At 37.5% G+C, this 17,992-nt stretch overlaps 1 protein-coding gene across 3 annotated transcripts; it reads left to right on the forward strand.

The window, feature by feature from the left end:
- The first annotated feature begins 1,346 nt into the window (after positions 1–1,346).
- Positions 1,347–17,847, forward strand: LOC103702869 (uncharacterized). Of its 3 annotated transcripts, none has more exons than XM_008785494.6 (7): positions 1,347–2,722; positions 12,286–12,703; positions 13,825–13,969; positions 15,111–15,226; positions 15,297–15,375; positions 15,777–16,010; positions 17,119–17,847. In XM_008785494.6, the coding sequence occupies exons 1-7, from the start codon at positions 1,615–1,617 to the stop codon at positions 17,467–17,469; spliced, it is 2,451 nt and encodes an 816-aa protein (XP_008783716.1). In that variant the 5' UTR covers positions 1,347–1,614; the 3' UTR covers positions 17,470–17,847. The 3 variants fall into 3 exon arrangements, with proteins under 3 accessions (XP_008783716.1, XP_008783718.1, XP_008783717.1); XM_008785496.6 differs by lacking the exon at positions 17,119–17,847 and adding an exon at positions 16,462–16,736 and having other exon boundaries at positions 1,430–2,722; XM_008785495.6 differs by lacking the exon at positions 17,119–17,847 and adding an exon at positions 16,558–16,736 and having other exon boundaries at positions 1,430–2,722.
- Positions 17,848–17,992: the final 145 nt, after the last annotated feature.

The raw sequence follows: 17,992 nt of genomic DNA on the forward strand, positions 1-17,992 counted from the left end.
GCTTTTTCTTTTTCTTTACTGAAAAAATAAAATACCGCCCGGTGTGCAGCATCCTTTTTAAGATAATTTGTGATATCTTTTTGCATATCTTTTTCCCCACCATAGCGTAGGACTCTCTTCTAGTACAAATATGTAAAATATCTTCTATTGCAGCAAAGATTTGTTATTCCAATATCATTTGATTGTAGAAGAACTGATGTCACAATGTGCCATTATAAATTTGATCAAAGAAATGAATAGATTGATACAATATACAGCGAATGGTGCCATCACAAAGTCTTTTGAAAGAATCTTACCGCGGAGAAGAAAAGCATTACTCTTGCAACAAAGCAATCCACTGCAAATGAACCAATACATAAAATACTTTACCAATACATTAAGTTTTCCATACAAAATACTTCGACTAAATTATATAAACCAAGAGCGAAACAATATTAACTAAGAGTAGTTGCACAAAATGCTTGGTGAATATCTTTGGTATCTTCTCAACATCCCGGGACAACCATCCATTGCGCATTTTAATGGGTTATAAGCTCTTTATTATTAGAGAATAACAAATATGCATTGATAAAGAAAACTTTTTTAAAATAAATTATTTTTTTAAGATTAGAAATAAATTATATTTACATCTAATTATTTGAAAAATTATATTTATTTTTTAAGAGGTTTATTTGTATTCAATACTTTAATTCATAATTTAAGATAGTATTAGTCAAATCATTAATTTTAAATAAAATTCAAATATTATATCTAAAAAATTTAAAATAACTGAAATAATCTTAATAAAAAATAGTTGGCCTTCAATTCAGGAAAAAAAAGTGAAGGTGAAGATAAATTTCACAGTTCTATATTTTTTTGCTTTGTTTTTATTTTTTTTGAAGTTCGAGAAAAATATATCACACCAAACTTCCTCATCAAGAATGATTAGCTGTGCGCATCATTCTTTTTAATCAATTTTTTAATAAAGTAAATAGTTTTATCAATATTATTAATTTAATTAGATGTATGTATTGATTTTATATATTATTGGATATATAGCGAACATAAATCTCAAAAAAAAAAATATATATATTGGAGATCATAAATACTAGGCTGTATGTAAGTTTTGGACACACGTCCTTGTTCCGTTATTCCGAGAGTACTTTAAAAATCTCACCACATAACCTTTCTCGATCGGGAATCTACGTGGCGCGTCCCCTGGTCGACCCACTACAGCTTTATCTCGGCGTTATCCACCCATCCCTCCCTACCAAAGCGAAAGGATAAAGAGACTCGCAAAAGGATCCACAAAATGCGACTAAGAACTAACGGAAAGAAAAAGAATGCAGGTGAGCCCCACTCTTCTCATAGCTAGTTCCGATCTCGGTCCCTTGTAAACAACGAATGCATTGATATTCTCACCCAATATTTTGCCGCACCCAAAAGCTCACTCGCTTGTATCGATACCCGCAGGACCTCACATTCTCTCTCCTCTTTCTTGGCTCCTCTCCGTCGTCTGCTCTGCTTCGAGATCGCTCTAGGGTTTCCATTCCGCCAGTTGGACCTCCGGCAAATTATGCGATCGCGTCCCGCCGGCGAGCTGCCCGGTATCCGATCATCTATAGGGTTCGCGCCATGGTTTCCGGCGACGATCCGGTGGAATCCTTCCTCCACGCCGTCCGCGATGCCTTCTCACCTCTCGAGTCCGGGTTCTTGCGCGCCGCCAAGGATCTCGAGTCCCATTGGCTGAATTCAAGAAGAAACGAGGCCAAGAACGGCGAGTTCTTGGATGTTTTTCATGGATCGGCGAAGAAGCAGCCAGGCCGTGATGCGGTGGTCGCCGTCGCTGTGCTGGATGAGAGGAAGACGGGCTCTGCGGCCATCAAGATCCCAATCAAGTCTTTTTTCGGAGCGCTCTTCCCTAAATCTTCCGGTGGGAATGCCGGAGCCGGCGGCCGGAAGGGCGAGGCGTCCAAGAAAGAGGCAAGCGAAGGAGACGGGGATGGATCGTGTGCCAATTGCTTGCATTTTGCGATGACCTGGTCTCTCTTGTTCAACAGTTTCTTGCAGGTCTTCCCGAGCCCGTTCAAATCCGCCAAGAAGTGTTTCGGGAAGCAGTGCGGCCAAGAAGATGACCCCTTTGCCGATCCGATGCATGTTAAGCCTAGAAGGAGAGGACCACAGAAGATTGTGTTCTGGCGTAAGTCTAAGGATCCGGCTTCGGAGGATAGGGATACGTTATCTCTTGAATTGCTTCTCTCCTTTGCATTCGAAAGTTTGGTTCAAAATCTCCACATGTTCGATCTGCATTGCCATGAGAAAAGTTCGAAGAGCTGCGGGCGTCCACCTCCTCAGTTCGATTATATGAACGTAATCAAGGGTCTAATCGATGGGAAGAAAGCTGATTTTGATGGGTTCCTCTCAAGTATGAGGTTTGCAAGGGTAGGAGGGGCACCGGGGAGTTTGGCAGGGGCGACGCCTTCGGCAAAGGAAGAGGGCGAGGGTCGTGCCTCCAGTGGTGACAGGGAAGAAACTGAGAGCAGTTCGCCGCACAATTTTGCTAGTGGATTGCTCAATATTCCATTATCAAATGTCGAGCGTCTCAAGTCGACGCTATCAACTGTTTCCTTGACTGAGTTGATCGAGTTCATTCCTCAGCTGGGGAAGTCGTCGTCAACAGATCATCCTGATAAGAAGAAACTATTCTCAGTCCAGGACTTCTTCCGGTACACTGAGGCCGAAGGTAGATATACTTATTTCACTTTTTCCTTTATAATTCCATGAGAATCTAACTTCTAGCGTTGAGATTTGATGTATTTGTCTTTGCATTAATTTTATGGTGTCACAGCTTTTTCCTGCTTGTCGTTAATGTTTTATCATGTAGAATTTGATGTTCTAATGATTATGGGATACAGACAAGTGTTCATGCATAGCGACAAAGCTCAATAAAATTAGGAAAAGTGTCGGGATAGTATTAGATAATAAACTAATGATCAAGAGTCCCAATTGGAACAAAGGACATGATAGTTTCATGGTGAAAATGTTCGTTTCCAGCCAAAACATAGACGACTCCAGAAATACCAACGAGAATCAAGCTTTAGGAATTTTATTCCGGGAGGTCTCATGAGTATGGGACATGATTGTTGGAATCCCACACGTCTATAAAATGTGTAATTTGGCAGACTTTAGATTATAGAGTCCATCTGTTTATCAATTTGTACAAGCCGATAACTATGTTAGTTTTGTAAGAAAAGAAGTGCTTTATCTTTATCATTTTAAGAGTTTGACAAATCAGAAAAAGGTAGAGATCAAGCAAATTTCTTAGCTTTAAAAGAAGTTTAAGACTCGAGAAGATGTTTACCGAAAACATGTAAGTACATAAAAATTTATCTGATGATATTGAGTATCTTGAAAGGAAGAAATTTTGGACAAGTTTCCTTAGTCGTGCTGGAATTAGATGGTCAGGACACTCATCCCAAGATTATGATTCCTATGAACATGAATAGTGCCCACATCTGTCAATATGGATTTTCTAAGCAGTTTAAAGAATCAAGGAAAGCTAATCAAAACATATCCAAGTACCTACTATCATATGAATACCTGTATATCCCGCTCCCACATCTATCAACACAGATTTTTGAAGTTTAAAGAATCAAGGAAGCTAATCAAAACATATCCAAGTATCTAATATCATTAATTCCAGGCCACAGTTGTGACAAAATAAGTTGGAGACAGCAACAAAAGTCTGAAGTAATCGGGGAATGTTATGACTAATAGTTGCCGGAGTTACAATCAGAAGTACAACATATTATGAAGTATAATCCAAGCTTCTAGGCTATGACCACCGTGACATGAACATAAAGGTCAGACTGTTAGACCTTGCTGTCATTGAGCATTGGAGATCAAATTTGTCCACCTTCCACTATTACATTTCCATATGCATAATTATAAAGGTGGTGCATGCTAATGTTGCCCTGGCCTGTCACTAGCACACAATTTCATGTCAGTGCTTGATACACACTGGCATGTTAGGCAAGTACCAGCATGCAGCCCGACATGCCTCTTTTATGTGTTGATAAGGCAGTATTATGGTACATGATGATCAGTGCCAATTGGCACTTTAAATCTTGGGTTGCATGTATGCCATGCCGATTTAAATTACTGACGTTCATATGCCCTTATTTATTTCTAATATGCATTTATTTTCTTCTTTCACTGTCAATTTTCCATGGAGTCTAATAAGATGCAAGAGTATGCTTTTCTTGTGAATGAGACCTACATGTAGGAAGCAGCATGGAAATGTATGTCATGAAAGTGCTTTTTTTAAGAAGAATTTGCTGGATGTGGCATGAAAATTAAAAAATGATACAAATCATAAAATAAACAACATAAAATATTCTTAAATCAAGTAGTGACATGAAAATTAAAAAATAATACAATCAATTACATATATTTAAAGTCCAGCATACATACCGATATTTAAAATCGAATCGAGTGGCGATGTCTCTTATAGATATTCGGATCATCAGCATAGTCAGGAGGCACATCAGCCCACCTCTCTAACCAAGTGACATTGTAGTCTTATACGTTCATCCCATAAGAAACGCGTGCAGGGTTGTAAGCACTCTCGGATCTCTCGCTTAAGCTCTGATTTTAAGAGATGTCCTTTAGTTGATAATATGGTTGTGGAGGGGCCCGTCCGAATATGCTAGCAGCAAAATTCGATCCATAAAATGTTTCGAACTGCATAGGATAGTAGCTACTAAAAGATGCCTTAGCTACACTATATCCATATCTGTATTTGTGTGAGTCATTGGCTGTCTGTGGCTGCGGGTAATAGGATCTAGTATACAATTCGGAACCTGATACATTTATGGGTCCTACTCAACGTGCGAGGTCATTTGCAGCTACATCGTGTCCTCCTGAATGATCTCGAGGAGTCCGTCTTCTATTTGCAATTGTATTCTCGCGGGCTCTGTCAGATCGTGCATCGTGGTCCCTATCTTTTATAGTATGCGTAAACTGTGACTCACCGGTGAATTGAAGACTATCCTGCGACTGTCTCATAAACAGTAATCTTCTATCCTCCATTTTCTCTCTGGCCGGTAGATCTATGACCACCAGAACTGTCATCGCTGCTACTTCTGGTCTCTGAATTTGAGTGTACAGACTCCTTCACATTCTCCATTGGGGCTGCACGTGCTTTTTGTTTTTCTTTCTGGCATGCTGGGCAGCTGCCTTTTTACCCTTCGTGCCCCTCTCTGCCCGGTTATACTGAGAGAATGTATGTCGCTCTTCTGACCGAGTCGACTGGATAGCGTAGTGGCCTTGTCTAAGCATCTCTCGATCATATCTTTGAGAGGATGTCTCGGATAAGGAGTATGTGGTGACTGGCTCTCCTATGGTTGTGACTGATTAGCTGGAAGAACGCGTAGAATATTGCGCTCAGCCCATTGCCCTACATCAATCCTAGTCTCGCTGGCTACGAAACTGGCTGGTCATGGAGGCGATTCTCGCTCATCAAGCTCCGACTCCTGCTGCTGGCCCACAAGCCATCTGATCATAGGATCATCCTTATCATCAATGAAATCACTATGGATCGGATCCGTATACTTGAGCTTCACTTTTTTTTGAATGCACTTCAGCCTCAATCTCAAATTGTGGTGAACATATACAAGCTCGTTGAGGTGCTTTTGTGTCAAACAGTTCCTCTACTTGTTGTGGATGAGGGCGAAGGTGGACCAATTGCGCTCATATCCATTCGAGAAAACCGTCTAGGAGAGGATCTGGATAGCTAGCCTTTTAAGATTTTTTCGGACAACCCAAAATGAATCTACCATTCAGTTGCAAAAATATTGAAGAAAATTACATATAAGATAGTACCATATTAGTAACCATTTAATGCCAGGTAAATATTCTTCTGATGTGTAACATATTTGAATTCATACTTTTCTTACTTACGATATCGTCGATACTCCAAAGCTGTCGCTGCCCTCTCTAGATATTTTGATCTGTGAAAAAGAACCATGTTGTACTATATTAATAATAGAATATATCAGTTAACTTATACATATCACTTAAGTTAACTTACCTCTTCTAGACATAGGGCTACGACTTTTGGATCTAACTCCATCTTGTAAATCACATTACGGAGAGCGGCCAGAAGTTTGTCATCCATATTGATTCCAGGTACAATGTATTGGAACCAAAAATTTAGGTAGTATGCTGCACATAGAGTTTGTTATTGCCTTAGTAAAATTAAATAAGTAAAGGAGCAGTCTAATTTTCATTGTTCTTGTTTACCTGCTAGATGCAAGTCTCTACCCATCTGATAGTCCCACCGCCGCTCAATAATGTCGATGTACTTCTGGGCATGCATCGGATCTACCTCGATGATCTGGATTTTTGCCCTCTCCATCATGTGATACAGAAAGTCCATATGGGGGGTACCTCTCGCTATCCACGGTCTGAAGCACTTCATACAATGGTTTAATAGCCTTCACTATCGCAGTAGCTTGCTGCTAGAATGTTTGCCTCATCATGAAGCCTTCAACACTGCTCCTTCAGTGCCGGCCCTTGCATATCTACTTTTCTACCATTCAGGACTGACAAATATCTGATGTAGGGTTGCTTTCTTTTCAAGAAGGCTATCAAGTGCAACGTAGTTGGTAGCAAACCGTGTGACTCTTAGTCTTAAGATCTTTTTCCTTACATACCTCATCAGTGAAAGGACCCACGTATGGTTATAAATGTCTGGGGATGGTTTGAGCTATCTCCACTGTCTGATGCATCCTACGAATCTTCGCAATGTCCATCAACATGAGGTCGATACAATATGCAGCAAATGGGGTCCAGAAAATATATGGTCATCACCATCAAGATCTCTCTGATGGTCTTATATTGTGGCCTATTATGAGTGATGACCTGCACAACATTCTCTTCTCCTACTTGATCAATCACCTTCTTTATCAGTTTGAGGATGTACGCAGCGTCATGCACATGATCAGAAGCATCAATTTGAGTTGTAGAAGAAAATTTTTGTATCACCGTATGTCGGAAAGTTTATGCTCTGCCTGGTAGGACCAATCAAACCATCACACATTACAATCAGTCCATATATGGATCACTTGCTCTTGTAGGAGGCAATCCATTTATCTAGCTCCTCTTTATTACTATTAAGAAGCTCACTGTAGATGTCCTTCGGACTTGGAGGATCTACACCAGGACCAGCAGCCTGTATGGCAGAAATTGCAGATCTGTAGTACGTATTGTCTATCACATTTGTTGAAATATGGCTGAAGTGGATCCAGGATCCAATAGCATGTCACATATCCTTCTTATCCTTCTTCAGCATTAAGTCAATCCTCTGCCGTTTTGAATCTCTACTGAGGAAGACATGTGAATCTAAATTATAGATTGCTCCTGCTGGTGGAATATCTCTGGATGACTTCTTTCTGCTGCCAAAAGCCTCCAGCATAGATGCAATCTGGCCATCGCCTCTGCTGATGGCCTTTATGACTGAGGTAGTCCTTCTGAACTCTAGATCTGGCCTGCTGCTTGCAGAATCGGAGCCCAACTCATAGTACGAGGGCCCAAATCAAGCCTTATGCCTGGCCACCTTATCCTATTGCCACTGATCATCCAGGCTCGCTTGCATGGTTCTTGGATTTGTGCCTCCTTGTCAGCTGGAGTGGACATCTCCTCTGACTCCCTGGAGTGATAGAAAGGTGGCTTTGCGGCTCGATGGTCCACCTTCGCCTTTTTCTTGACAACTCTCTCGTTTGCTACTCTAAAATCAGCGAAGTGCTTATTCATAAGCTGGCAAACCTCATATGGACATTTCCAGCACATAGATGCGTTGGGGTAACCACCAGCTAAGTATTGCTTCAACTTAGTTACCCTTTCTTCTTTGAACTCTGTGTTACACCAGTTGCACCGGTTGCACTTTCAATGGTGCCGACCCAAGAGCATTTGCCCATAATCCCAGCCAATATCATGCTTTGGGTCCTGCAGGTTTATCAAGTACGTTAGTTTATCAATTATTTAAAAATAGCAAAATTAATTTACGACGAAGATAATTTTTTTACTTTAAAAAATACATCAAATTTATTTAATACATAACCCTAATTTTTCTTATTTATTTATTTATATATTTCTAATAATTTTTTAAATTTAAAAATATGTTTAAATATCATAAATTTAAAAAAAATATGATTTCTACCTCAGAAATTACTTTTGAATTATATAATACGTACTACTAATTTTTTTCTAATTTTTGGAATTATTTATATATTTTACATTATTTTTTGAATTTAAAAATAAATTTTAAATATTAATATTTAAAAAAAATTAATTTCAGCTTAGATTCATGTAGAACCTAATAATGTATGCTATATATATTTTTTTAGGCCTTTGGGCATGCATCAAAGGCTATTCTTCATTTTTTCAAATTTAGGCTTAAGTTACTATGCGCATGATCACATCAAAACTTAAATGAATGAACACCAAATTTTTATGGATAGTAACTTGCATGCCCCTAAATACGTTTCTGATTATATATTTTATATTTTTTATTTACTTTTAAAAACTATCCTTTTTTAATCCAAATATATATTTTTAATTTTTAAAAATTATATATAATCTAAAAATTTAAAATTTTTATGTCAACATGTACATCATCCATAGATCTACAACATATAAAAAAATCAAGCCCAAATCAAAAAAATTGGCATGATCTTTTTTATTTTGCAATTTTTAAGCTATTTTTTCAAGTCTCTTCTTCCGAAAAAAGGAAAAAAATGAGATAGAAGAGAGAAAGCCCACCTTTTTTGGCCTTGAATTTTTTTTTCTGATAGCCTGAATCGGTGTTGTTTGTGAATTTTTTGGGAAGAGGAAACGATGGAGCCACTTTCAAATTGTGTTGGGAAGGCCTTTTCGAACATTCCCAATGCCACCTGATGTCTTTAAAAGGCATAAGTTGGCAGTGGCAATAACGCCATACCCAACCCGGTTTGAAACCGGATTGACTCGGTGTGAACCGGCCGGAACCGAATAGGATTGCCGAACCGATCCGGTTTCACACCGCGTCGGCTCGGTACTGCCTGAACCGAGCGGTTTGGCTCGGTTCGGCAGAGCCTGGGATGATGCATATTCAAGCAGCATGGAAATGTATATCATGAAAGTGTTTTTCTTTAGAAAAGTCTGCTGGATGTGGTAGCATCAGATGATGCATATTCTATGATTATATTGAATTTTTCAAGTGCTAATGAAATTATCAATAAAAGAAGCAACATTTAGAAAACCAATGTGCCTATTCATGGGCATAGTTTTAAGAAAGAAAATGACAACAAAAAAAAAAAAATAACTGCTGGCACAAAGTGTCAAAAATTTGTATGTTGAATACTGCTATCAGTTACAACCTCACCTTCCAAGAGCACAATAGATGCCCAATTCTTCCATTGACTTGATTTCCAGTGTAAGATCCATGATACCTGAGGTTTTGCCTTCAAAAATCTTATTGTTGCATTGTTGTTGGGTCTTCACAAAACACTATTATCTGTAATCGATGATTTTTATGTTTTAACACTTGAACCCCAATCTCATGGAGATAAGTTGTGATTGAGAAAGGCTAAGGCCATGTTTGGGGAAGAGAGCTTTTGAAAGTAGAGTTGTTGGAAGTAGAGCGTTTATCAAAAGCTGTTTGTTGTTTGGTAACTACATTTTTAAAGTGCTGTGGCACTTTAACATGTATTTGGTAAACAAATTGAGAAAGTACTTTTGTGTGACAAAATGACCATAAAGGATATTACCAGTATTATATAACAGAGCATAATAAAATATAATATATATAAATATATAAATATATGATATAGTATAATATTAATGTAATGTAATATAATATTATTATAATATAGTACTATAACATTATGTATTATAGAATAATAATTTAGTATAATATTAAATTATTTAACATAACATATCAATGCATTATGATATAATGTAATATAATATTTTATTTATAGTATAATACAATAATAAATATATAAAATATTATAATTATTAGTGTAAATTAATTTTTCATCCTTCTAATGACCATTTATTTTTCTAACAAATTTTCTAGCTAGGTGATAAAATTGGTTAAATAATTACTAATATTTTTATTTATTGATTGATTTATTTATTTAGATCAGATTATTTGCCACTCACTCATTATTTTTTTATTTTATTTATTTATTTATTTATTATTTTATTTCATTGAAATATAGAGGGGTAGCCGGCCATGGGTGGTGGCCGACATGGTGGCTGCCACCGTGGGTAGCCACGAGCTTCCAAAACAAAAAAAAAAAGAAAAAAAAAAAGAAGAGGAAGAAGGAACAGAGGCGGTGGCGTTGAGAGGAAGAAGAAGATAGAGAGGGAGAGGGAGAGGGAGAGGGAGAGGATGGGTGAGAGAGGGGAAGAGGCGGGATGAGGGTTTTGGGGAAAAAAGTGTGATTTAAATAGGGGTATTTTGGTCCAAAAAACAGCTTCCTGACAAAGCTGAAAACATCATTTTTGGAAAGCTCCAAATTGGAGCTTCTCCCCAAAAGCTGTTTTCAGCTTCCCACAAAAGCTGAAACAACTTTCTGAAAATTTTACCAAATACCATTTTTTATCTAAAAGTACTTTTGGAGGGCCAGAAAGTGCTTTTTGGCCCTCCAAAAGCTCCCCCAAACAGGGCCTAAGAAGTATTCAATAAAAAGCCAGAAAGTCTGCTAGGTTCTGTCGAAAAAAGAGAAATAATCAGCACATTTAGATTATCCTCTACGAGATAAAAATTGCAATGAAATATAGATGCCACCTTCCCCTTTAAAAGGTTCTTGAGTCAAAGGTTTTATAATGACAAGAAAAGAAGCATCTGCATTTACAATGAAATATAGATTTTGAAACCAAATTTTGGATGCTAGAGCGTATATCCCTAACAGTGAGAAAATAGCAAAAGGAAGTCATGCTTATGCCACTTCCTCAGCTTCGGTAATGTTCTCTTAGATTGATAATCTAAAAGGATGTTCCATCTTCATCTTGTCTCACCGCAAACAGTCCTTAAACTATTGAAAGCATTGAAGAAAGTCCCAGGGAAAATAAACTCTACCATCGTAGAAACTCTAGCATCGTAGGACCACGTCTGAAGCCTTTTTTAAACCTTTACCATATTGAACTGACTACACATTCTCCCCATTAGCCTGAGGAATTTCCTCCATACAATTTCTCTTCAAAGTTCAAAGCCAATTACCTAACATGGTTAGGTTAATGTTTCTAGCACTTCTGATGTCAGGACCTGCCTTTTTTCTCTTGAAGATGCTTTAACCTACTTAGAAATGTGCTATTAACTCCTGGCATCAAGCCCCTTCCCTTTTATCTAAATTTTTTTCCTCAAAATTTTCTTCAATTTGTTGGCTAGCCTGCATGCAAAAGCATGAAATGACAGAACGTTGACTAGAATTATATATATGAATGAGTCAACAATGTTACCTGGACATGTAGAAGTCAATTGTCCAAGTGTCCCATAGAGTTGGACACATGAACCTTCAGAAATTGGACATTGGGATCATTCACATTGTATAATGTGTTTGTAAATGTCTATAAGTGTATGTAAATAATGTATAATTTGTTAGGATAACTTCTTAATAATTCGATAGAATTGGCCAAATGTTTGCAAAATGTTATATTAGACTTGAAGTTTCAAGGTATGAATGCCAAAAGTTGATAATGTAAAAATTTGATGATATCATGATTTGTTAGAATGAAAGTGTTAAGTAGTATCATGAGGTTTCTAGGTGTCAAAGTGTCAGGACATGTCAAAAGAAAAGCCAAAATTTGAAGTGTTTGGATAGTGTTTACCCTTAACTTCAAAGCAGATGAGTGTATCCTTTTTCTTCCATCCCTCAAGTTACAAATCAGACGTTGGGACAAGAAGTTCTAAATTTTTCTCCCTTGTACAAGAAAAATGAAAGCAGAAAACATCATTATTGCTAACAAATTACAAATTTCTTCGCCTTATGTATTCTACAGACGTCAAAAGGTTGACAGAGTATATCAAAGGAAAAGTTTCATTGTTTTAAAATCTGAATGCCAGCTAAAGTTAGTAACGTGATTAGGAAAAGGTACTTCATCAACTTTGTTGGCACTTATTTTTCAATGAGAAACTGCACATATTTCTCTACACCCTTAGCTAATCTGTGAACCATCTTACATACTGCTTCTTTTTGATGGTTATTTAATAGGCTGAATATGTTTCGTCTTGTAATGGTGAAATTAAAAATTCTACAGGAAAGCGTTTTTTTGAGGAGTTGGATAGAGATGGTGATGGTCAGGTAACTGTTGAAGACCTTGAAATTGCAATGAGAAAGAGAAGGCTGCCAAAAAAATATGCTAGAGATTTTCTACGCCGTACTAGAAGCAACATATTTTCGAAGTCAATTGGGTGGAAACAGTTTTTGTCCTTGATGGAGCAGAAGGAGCCGACCATGCTTAGAGCTTACACAACCCTCTGTCTAAGCAAGTCTGGAACACTTCAAAAAAATCAAATCTTGACATCGCTCAGAAGTGCAGGCCTTCCTGCTAATGAAGATAATGCTGTTGCTATGTTGCGTTATCTGAATGCAGATACTGAAGGATCCATTTCATACAGCCATTTCCGTAATTTTATGCTTCTGCTTCCTTCAGAGAGGCTTGAAGATGATCCTCGGTATGGTTAAATCAAGCTATTATCTTTAAGAACATTTTATATGGTGAACGAAGAGCTAATGGACAATAAATTATTGCTTCTGGAGCTCTGATTTTTGTCGTATTGTTGTTCTTGAAATTAAAAAAGCTTCTTGAAAAAGTATAGTAGCCGATGATCTTGTTTATGTTTCCATATTTTTTTAATCTGTCTCATTATTGTGATATATTAAATCTCATCTCAATCTAATAACATCTTTAAGGCTCAAGGCTTCAGCTGCAGATTGGCTTGTAATCCTTGTCAACAAATTCATACCAGTGGTTCATGGTTGAACTTACTTGCCACTCTTTCAAGGACTTCTTTTTTGTTTTTATTGTTGCCCCTAAGAAATATCTACCTGTGGATACAGCAAGTCCTGGTTTCTTGTGAAAGATTATAAATACTGGATTTCTTATATAATGAAGCATGAATCACTTCAATGGGATGGTTCTGTTTTTTGCATGTGTTGCTAAGTAAGACTAACATGCCTGACCTGTCTTGCTAAGAATGATGTATTCAGATGGTGAAAGGTTTTTCTGGACCACTTAGCAAAATGATCGTGAACCTGTCATTAGCTGTTTGCTTTGTGGTCAGTGACATGTAAGAATGTTGTTAAACAGAAAAAACTAAGAAACTGACTGACTTGAACTTAAATTTGGTAACAGTTTTACAAGAAGTATGATAAGCTGTAAATAGAAAATTCATCAGGTAGTAGATGCCTGTATATGAAGATACTTGATAAACAGAATATGCACTGCATAGCTGCTTCCTCTTGCCGTTTGTAGCTTCTTACTTTTGATCTGTATTTCTGAGAAAATGGATAACATATTTGATCCTTTTAGATATATCTCGGAATATTTTTATGTTATCATATGTTTTATGAAAGAAAAATTCTCAAGTTGAAGGAGTGGCTTCATTTTATTTTTTATCATAATTCTTGATACGTATATCCATCCATCCATTACTTTAATATAAAAGTTATATGTATGTGCATATTGGAATCAGAGTCTAACTCATTATTATCTGTTACATCTCTCAAGGGAATAATTAGTTGATAGTCGTTTTGTTCTTTTTAACTTGATGCTCATCTTGGATATTATGTACAGGAGTATCTGGTTCGAAGCTGCTACACTTGTGGCTGTTCCTCCACCTGTGGAAATATCTGCTGAAAATGTTCTCAAGTCTGCTTTGGCAGGAGGTCTTGCTTGTGCACTTTCTACTTCTGTGATGCATCCCATCGATACAATTAAGGTGCCCTCTCAGCCACCCGACATGCACATACATGTAGCATTATTTATTTTTTGGGTATTTAAGTGACCAAATGAAATGCAGTCATGTCTTGGTGAAAAGTGTGCTGCATTACCAATTGATCTAAATGACAGGGAAGTTTTGAACTTGAATTCTGTGTTATGTTATTTTTATTTTTTATGGTTATGTTGCATGGTGCTTTTTTAGTACTCTAGAGAACAGCAGAATATATCAACTGTGTTGATATTTATTGATCCGATAGCAAGTTGAGTTTACACGTGATGTTTACTGATCTTATCCAGGAAAGGACAGAGTTCCTCTGATTTGTTTTACCTCAAATTTCTAGTGGGAGAAGGGGGGGGGCACGGTTGGTTCAGTAAAAGAAGAAAACAAGAATCTTGGAATCCTGTTCCTTCCTGAAACATGCTGAAACCTATACGTTGTTGTTATATATGACAGATTTAAACTTTTAATTGGGCTAAACCTACAAACACGTGGGTGAAAACTGTCTGCATAATGTAAATCACACTGAAACACTCTTAATATGTAATCCTCTGTAATTTGATGGGGGTCACTTCAAGAGAAGGGTTTTTGTGTTTAATGCTGCATATACATGGTTTGACCTACACGGACGTGTAATATATATATTGTCCCTTGGGGGGGGGGGGGGGGGGATAAATTGCAGTAATTCAATGATAATATAGTATGCAGAAAAATTAAAAGGCCATTTATATTATTCAATTTTTTATTTCATGACTCATATATGTTCAATCTGGAAAAATCATGGTGCTGATTATCAAGGCAATGCTATTCACATGATTCACCTAATTGATGGAATGAGATAGTATTTTCTTTTGTCCATGCCCCATTTTATCATCTTAGAATACAAAAAAGAAAGCCTCTCGACCTTGCATTGATCTCATAATAAATATAGCTTCTTCAAAATTCTAATACCCTGCCATGAGCAGGAAAAAAATAAAAGAAATAGCAGACATTTCTGCCAACCAAGTAATAAGTCGAAGGAATTGTATCTTTTGAATGCTATGCTGGTGCAGTTCTGATAGTTTGTTGCTTCATTTCATTTTAATATGTGGAATTTTATTTGGTAGATGTTCCCAATATAATGAATTTGTGGTTTTATCAGACACGTGTACAAGCATCAACTCTTTCTTTCCCAGAACTCATATCAAAGCTCCCGCAAATTGGGCTTCAGGGATTATATAGAGGTTCCATCCCTGCTATTCTTGGGCAATTTTCAAGGTTAGCATTCTGTTTCCCACTATTAACAGCTTTGAGCTTCTGTAGCACTCAGCTCTGTTTTCACTGGCAGCCACGGGTTGAGGACTGGTATCTTTGAGGCAAGCAAGCTAGTATTAATAAATGTTGCCCCAACACTTCCAGATTTCCAGGTAAATTAAAGCATGTACATTTGTATGTATTTGTTTGTATAACATATTTGCAGCCATTCTTATGGAAAAGTTGGATATCTACCCATGAGCTGCTGTAAATTCTTTCAGCATGTTAACTGTTGTCAATCTTCATTTGGTAGCTTTGTAGCCATATAGTTTTATTTTTTTATTATGAAGTTGCATAACCATTGGATTCTCTTCATATTCACTGAAACTACCTTTCCCATCATAATGCACCCTATACAGGACATAATCAAGAACACTATTGCTGCATGAATTTGTAAAATTGAAGACTCCTGTTTGTTTCATCAAGGCTGTGAAATGGGACAGCTTAGAATTTGAGATAAAGTAGTCTCACATGATGCAGGTTCTGTAAATGAGACATGTATATTCTCATGTAGGTGCAATCCTTGTCATCCTTCTGCAGCACAATCCTGGGAACAGCTGTTCGAATTCCTTGTGAGGTTTTAAAGCAACGGTTACAAGCAGGCATCTTTGACAATGTAGGAGAAGCAATTGTGGGTACCATGCGCCAAGATGGTCTCAAAGGTTTCTTTCGAGGCACAGGTGCAACACTTTGCCGTGAGGTCCCATTCTATGTCGCAGGCATGGGTCTCTATGCAGAAGCTAAAAAGGTAGCCATTAGTCCTATATGAATACTATATATGTTATTCCTTGATGTTAATGATTCCTTTATTAAGGGGCATTGCTTGGTGCAATGGTAAAGGCTTGGGCTGACAAGTGCAATAGCATGAGTTCGAGTCCTAAGGCATAGCCACTTTGTATAAAAAAATGCTGAATGTTAGGTCGAGGACCCTGAATTAACATGACTGAGTAATGCCCTATTAAAGATTCCTTTCTTGCAGTTGAAATTTGATTAGAGGCTTCTGACTGACTGGAGTACAGGTTTTCGACATGCCTAGTTGATAGATTTGCTGTAGGATTCCCAGAATTAAATGTCCCAGAAGGAAAAAAATATTCCAGACAGTCAGAAATCCTCAACCAAAATTTGCCATTTTATTTGCCTATTTAGCTTTATCTATCATTTTCTGGACAATTCATATATGCATGACTTATTTTCTGTAGGATTCATGGAACTAAATTTCCCAGAAAGTAAAAATTCCAAACAACCAGAAATCCTCAATCTGATATGATGTTTCCTTTTGTTCCAACTTGAACCAGGCTGCAATTTGCCTTCTGTTGATTACAGGCACTGTTTATAGAGCTTGTGGATACATACCTGGGTATTAGTCAATAATGCTTATCTGAATAAAAATGTTTGTCAACAAATTCATGTAAATTTATATGACATTTGAATGTAGCATGCAGTTATTCAATGTAATGCATTATAACTTACTGTAGCCCATGGATAAGAAAATGGCTCCATTTGGTGCTGCGTTTGTTTTCTGTTTCTGTTTTCAAAAATCCAAGACGAAAATTGAACAGGACTGTACGAATATATATGATCCAACTCCTTTCCTTTTTAAATTGTTTGTAAAACCTTAAGAACTTTTGGCAGCAAAGATTTCTTGCTTTCAGAAAAGTGAAAAATAAGAGCAAGGAATGGCAAAGTTTTGTGCAAACACTGTCAGTAATGTCAAGCTTTCTCTAACATCAACCTCCATGTGGTATTTCACTAATTGTATGATATAGTTTTCTGTAGTGCTCCCCACCACCAGTACAGTTTTTCTATTTATAAAAGCTTGGACGTAAATTGACTATTGGCTTTGACTCTTTCTAAAGGCTGCACAGAATCTTCTAAACCGAGACTTGGAACCTTGGGAGACTGTCATTGTGGGGGCTTTGTCTGGTGGGCTTGCTGCCGTCATCACAACTCCTTTTGATGTGATGAAGACAAGGATGATGACCGCCCCTCAGGGCCGGCCAATCTCGATGCAAATGGTGGCGTTCTCCATTCTTCGTAAAGAGGGTCCCAGTGGGCTATTTAAGGGAGCTGTGCCCAGGTTCTTCTGGATTGCACCTCTTGGTGCAATGAATTTTGCTGGCTACGAGCTAGCAAAGAAGGCAATGGACAAAAGCGAGCATATGGCTGGCGAGCAGTTGCACGAGAAACGGATGGCTGGTTCTGGTTAAGCCATCTACTGATGTCTTCCTTTACGGGAAGACAGGAATAGCCTGGGCAATGGAGCTACTATTGCAAAACAGGTTTCATATGAATAGGTACTCTTGTTGATGTGTTAGTTGTTTGCAGAAATTTGGTTACTTCTGTGGGCCTGTGGCAGAGAGCCACTAATTTTGTACCGTGAGTCTTTTTGTTTTTTATTTTTTCAGGTAGAAAGCCACATCTGCTATTGAAGTATGATTGGCTGGATAGACAGTTTTGTGCTTTTTATTTTTTTTTGCCCCCGAAAAACTTTTCTTCTGTGTACATACTTCATAGTTACCTGTGAAGTTGGGCTCCTTTCTAAGCTGATCTATAAATCATTGATGGAGGGGGTTATTTCTGGGTTCCATCATATTTTTTATCATGGTATAATAAATACAGAAAGTCACTAGGCCGGTAGAACCCAAAATTTAGTCAGAAAGTCACTAGCTGAAAGGATGATGCATAACTTTTTAAATCCCGAAGGATTCAGAACGGTTTCAAGTGCCTAAA

This window comes from Phoenix dactylifera, chromosome 8 (genome assembly GCF_051530095.1).
Source record: "Phoenix dactylifera cultivar Ajwa chromosome 8, Ajwa_hap1_PhDact_Kaust_v1.1, whole genome shotgun sequence".
Classification (NCBI taxonomy): domain Eukaryota; kingdom Viridiplantae; phylum Streptophyta; class Magnoliopsida; order Arecales; family Arecaceae; genus Phoenix; species Phoenix dactylifera.

Coding starts and splice junctions, on each gene's coding strand:
- LOC103702869 (XM_008785494.6), top strand. CDS start 1,615: ATGGTTTCCGGCGACGATCCGGTGGAATCCTTCCTCCACGCCGTCCGC. Junction 13,970..15,110: donor ATCCCATCGATACAATTAAG/GTGCCCTCTCAG, acceptor TGGTTTTATCAG/ACACGTGTACAAGCATCAAC. Junction 15,376..15,776: donor CAACACTTCCAGATTTCCAG/GTAAATTAAAGC, acceptor ATTCTCATGTAG/GTGCAATCCTTGTCATCCTT.